Source organism: Sapajus apella, unplaced genomic scaffold (genome assembly GCF_009761245.1).
Source record: "Sapajus apella isolate SASKATOON/1434 unplaced genomic scaffold, GSC_monkey_1.0 scaffold93, whole genome shotgun sequence".
NCBI classification, from domain to species: domain Eukaryota; kingdom Metazoa; phylum Chordata; class Mammalia; order Primates; family Cebidae; genus Sapajus; species Sapajus apella.
Window position 1 is genome coordinate 853,895 of NW_022437033.1, and position 5,255 is coordinate 859,149.

Genomic DNA, 5,255 nt, shown 5'->3' on the forward strand with positions numbered 1-5,255 from the left:
AGAGGTTACTGAAGAACCAGTAGAGGGAGAAGACCCCTGTTGCCCTATGATGGAAGAGGTTACTGAGGAACCAGCAGAGGGAGAAGACCCCTGTTGCTCTATGGTGGCAGAGGTTGCTGAAGAACCAGAAGAGAGAGAAGACCCCTGTAGCTCTACGATGGCAGAGGTTACTGAAGAACCTGAACAGGGACAACATCCCTATTGCTCTAAGATGGCAGAGGTTACTGAGAAACTACAACTGGGAATAGGCTATGTTTTCTCTAGGATAGCAAAGGTTACTAAAGAAGTGAAAGAAGCTGTAGGCAACTTTTGCTCCAGGATGACAGAGACTACTGAAGAACCAGAAGAGGATAGTTCAGACATGCCCGAACCATCTACAGGCAGAAGCCAAGAAATTGCCAGCATGAAAGGGAGGAAGAGACTTTCTTCGGAAGCTAACGAAAGTGAAACTGATGAGGTCAGATATCCCTAATTATGTGACTCTTCCTCCCCATTGATACCTAACCCAAGATTCCTACCTTGTCCTTATGTGGCATAAAACCTTTCCTTAACCTGCATTCATCTTCATGAAAATCTTCCTTACCACACATTCCCCATCCACTTCCCCAAATTAATGTCTGTGTTGGTACACCCTGTTTTTCTTCCTTCCAGGTGTTGAAAATAGCGAAAAGCGTAAAATTATTCATTCAGCAGAATTCAGAAAGACATAAAGCAGGAAAAAAATCAACAATATTAGTTTTCTATCATAGAAATTATAAAAAAAGGAATGGAAATCAGTCAAATGAGGATGAAGAGAGCAATGAATTGCCTACCTCAAGCAATGTCCAGGGCCCATCAGAAGCACAAGACTGGTAACTATCTGTCTCATCTCTGGATTAACCTCTAGAAAGGGTCTCCTGTGCAGACAAATTAAATATCACACCAAGATTCTTGGATGTTTGGGATTAAAATTCAATCAAAAGATTTTGAAAAGGTCTGTGTGTCTCTAATAATAGTGTTTTCTAATAATGGGGAGGGGGGAAAGAAGGGGAAGAGCATGTGTATGAAGAGGGAGGGAGTTGAGAACCTTCCAGGTTGTGAGACAGGCTGGCAGCCACAGTTAGCCAGACATTGGGATTAAGGACTAGATGAGGAATGAGCATTGAAGGCAAATTTCCTGTTTAATACTATATCACACAGTAAAAGAGGAAAAGGAATTGTTTTTTTGTGTGTGGGAGGGTGGGGATGAGGGTGTAGATTGGGAGAGTTGTGATGTGTGTGGGGTAGTAGTATGCAATAATGAGTTTGATTCCATTTTTGATGTTTGTCTGCTGACAGATTTTAAGCTTCATCTCATTCCCTTCTCCTACCCCACATCTGGGCAAGCTGATAAAAACAGCTGGAGAGTTACTACATTTGAAATGGAAATGAACAGATATGCCTGGTCTCAACTATTGGAATTATTGCCTTGCCTAAAATTCCCTTATCCGTAGCATTAATTCTTTCAAAATATCTCCTACTGAATATGGACAATCTGACCTAATGAGTAATAAATTAAAAGTAATTCTTTGATACTTGTAATCAGCTTGAAAAATGAGACCCTATGGACTGCTTCCCCCAGTTAAAATAAGTTAATAATTAACATCTTCCTCAGTTTTATAAAAAAGCTCAATCTAAATTAAAATAGAATCTTCAATAATTGAAACCCATTATATAAGACCTATTTAGAGAATTAGACCTATATAGATGATTATCCTCACTGCTTATGGATTTAACAGCCAAATTTGGATTGTTCTTAAATCTGGAAAACATAAAATAGTGTCTCAGTGTAGATTACTGTAACCTTAATGCCATGGTCCCCCTCATCAGGTCTCCATACCTAATATTATTCAAATTACTGACTCCATCCAATAAGTAACTGGTAAATGCTTTGCAGTAATAGCAAAGTATTTGGCTAAATGTCCTGTTCAGTTTCTGTTTCAACAGCCTCTCACTTGCAATGTGCTTACCTTCACCTTCAAAAGGACATAGTAGACCTCTACCACGGTACTTGGTGTGGTACCTCTCCACTCCCGTCATCTCATATAATCTTCACAGGCAGAATATTAACTATATCTAGATTTTCCCAGATACTCAGGTATGACATTACACTGATGACAACCTCTTCTGAGGAGTTTCCTATAACACACTTATTCAGGACATAAACATTAGCAAAAAAGATCACAAAAAGAAAATCATCCATTGGCCCCACACATAGTACATAGCCACAATACCTCAGTTAAATTTCTGAAAATTATTTGATAATCTGAGGGCTGCTCCAATCCAACATTGTCAAGAAAAAGCTTGTAGTCTCAGCACCCACATTTTTAAAACAAGCCTAATATCATTTAGACATTTTTTGTATCCTGGAGGTAATATATTCCTCACATACAAATTTTATTTAAGTTAATTCATTCTGTCATTTGTAAATTGGTCCATCTAGGATGAGGCCACCTGCAACAAAAAACCATAGAATTTGTCTAAATTGCTATGCAACAGGCATTTGTGATAGGACCCCCAGAGACTTCTTCACTATAGTGACTTTAGCAACCTTGTACTTACTGAAGTTGGGATTCTGGCAAGATGGCTGAATAGGAACAGCTCCAGTGTGCAGCTCCCAGCAAGAGCAATGCATAAGGCAGGTGATCTCTACATTTCTAACTGAGGTACCTGGTTCATCTCATTGGGACTGATTAGACAGTGGATGCAGCCCAAGGAGGGCAAGACAAAGCAGGGTGGGGCATCGCCTCACCTGGGAGGTGCAAGGGGCCACGGAACTCCCTCTTGTAGCCAAGGGAAGCCATTAGGGACTTTTCCCAGCACTCTGGCACTCTGGCTCAGATACTGTGCTTTTCCCATGGTTTTCACAACCCGCAGACCAGGAGATTCCCTCTGGTGCCTACACCACCAGCACCCCAGGTTTCCAGCACGAAACTGGACAGCCATTTAGGAAGACACTGAGCTAGCCACAGCAGTTATATTTCATACCCCAGTGGCACCTGGAATGCCAGCAAAACAGAACTACTCATCCCCCTGAAAAAGGGGACTGAAGCCAGGGTGCCAAGTGATCTGGCTTGGCAGGTCCCACCCTGATGAAGACCAGCAAGCTAAGATCCACTGGCTTGAAATTCTTGCAGCTAGCACAGCAATCTTATATTGACCTGGGATGTTCTAGCTCAGTGGGGGAAGGGGCATCCACCATTGCTGAGGCTCGGGTAGGCAGTTTTAACCTCACCTGTGTAAACAAAGTCACCAAGAAGTGTACACAGTGATTGGGTGGAGCCCATGGCAGCTCAGCAAGGCCAATGCAGGCAGACTGTGTCACTAGACTCCCTCCTCACAGGGCAGGACATCTCTGAAAAAAGGCAGTAGCCCATCAGGGACTTATAAATAAAGCCCTCATCTTCCTGGGACAGAGCACCTGGGAAAAGGGGCAGTTGTGCATTCAGCTTCAGCAGACTTAAGCATCCCTGCCTGGAAGCTCTGAAGGGAGCAATGGATCTCCCAGCACAGCGCTCGAGCTCTGGTAAGGGACCGACTGCTTCCTCAAGTGTCTCCCTGACCCCCGTGTATCTTGACTGGGAGATACCTCCCAGCAGGCGCTGACAGACACCTCATACGGGAGAGCCCTGGTTGCATATAGTGGGTACTCTTCTAGGATGAAGGCTACCAAAGGAGGGAACAGGCAGCAATCTCTGCTGTTCTGTAGCCCCATGGGTCATTCCCAGGCAAACAGGGTCTGGAGTGGACCTCCAGCAAATTCCAGCAGACTTGCAGCAGAGGGGCCTCACTGTTAGAAGGAAAACTAACAAACAGAAAGAAATAGTCTCAACATCAACAGAAAGGACATTCACTCAGAGGCTCCATCCAAAGGTCACCAACTTCAAAGACCAAAGTCTGATAAATCCATGAAGATAGGAAGAAACCATCACAAAAAGGCTCAGAACTCCAAAAGCTAGAACACCTCTTTTCCTCCAAGGGATCACAACTCCTCACCAGCAAGGGAACAAAACTGGATGGAGAATGAGTTTGATGAATTGACAGAAGCAGGCTTCAGAAGTTGGGTAATAAACTTCTCTGAGCTAAAGGAGCATGTTCTAACCCAATGCAAGGAAGCTAAGAGCCTTGAAAGAAGGTTAGACAAAATGCTAACTAGAATAACCAGCTTAGAGAAGAACATAAACAATTTGATGGAGGTGAAAAACACAGCACGAGAACTTTGGGAAGCATATACAAGTTTCAGTAGCAGAATCGATTAAGTAGAATAAACAATATCAGAGATTGAAGATCAACTCAATGAAATATAGTGAGAAGGCAAGATTAGAGAAAAAAAACAGTGAAAAGAAATAAAGACCCCAAGAAATACGGGATTATGTGAAAAGACCAAATCTGCATTTGATTGGTGTACCTGAAAGTGACAGGGAGAATGAAACTAAGGTGGAAAACACTCTTTAGGATATTATGCAGGAGAACTTCCCCAACCTAGCATGGCAGGCTAACATTGAAATTCAGGAAATATGGAGAACACCACAAAGATACTCCTCAAGAAGAGCAACCCCCAGACACATAATTATCAGATTCACCAGGGTTGAAATGAAGGAAAAATTGCTAAGGACAGCCAGAAGAAAGGTCGGGTTACTCACAAAGGGAAGCAAGCCCAACAGACTCACAATGGATCTCTTGGCAGAAACCCTGCAAGCCAGATGAAAGTGGGGGCCAATATTCAACATCCTTAAAAAAAAAGTTTTCAACCCAGAATTCCATATCCAGCCAAACAAAGTTTCATAAATGAAGGAGACATAAAATCCTTTACAGACAAGCAAATGCTGACACCACCAGGCCTGCCTTATAAGAGCTCCTGAAGGAAGCACTAAACATGGAAAGGAACAACTCGTACCAGCCACAGCAAAAACATACCAAATTATAAAGCCCATCGACACTATGAAGAAACTGCATCAACTAATGGGCAAAACAACTAGTTAGCATCAAAATGGAAAGTTCAGATTAACACATAACAATATTAACCTTAAATGTAGATGGGCTAAATGCCCCAATTAAAAGACATAGACTGGCAAATTGGATACAGAGTTGAGACCCATTGGTGTACTGCATTCAGGAGACCCATCTCACATGCAAAGACACACATAAGTTGAAAGTAAAAGGATGGAAGATTTACCATCTTGGAAGATTTACCAAGAAAATGGAAAGCAAAAAAAAAAAAAAAAAAAAAAAAAAAA

The 5,255-nt window shown here is 42.2% G+C and overlaps 1 protein-coding gene and 1 long non-coding RNA gene across 2 annotated transcripts in view; both read left to right on the forward strand.

Moving 5' to 3' along the window:
• LOC116535266 overlaps window positions 1–3,407 on the forward strand; it is a 3,870-nt gene extending 463 nt beyond the window's left edge. Inside the window, exons 2-3 of the mRNA XM_032256083.1 lie at window positions 5–457; window positions 652–3,407. Coding sequence (XP_032111974.1) covers window positions 5–457; window positions 652–855 — 657 coding nt within the window. The 3' untranslated portion in view covers window positions 856–3,407. The remainder of the gene's footprint in view (window positions 1–4; window positions 458–651) is intronic.
• The window catches only part of LOC116535267, a 132,336-nt gene that overhangs the window by 68,127 nt on the left and 58,954 nt on the right, over window positions 1–5,255 (forward strand). The gene's annotated exons all lie outside the window — the stretch shown is intronic.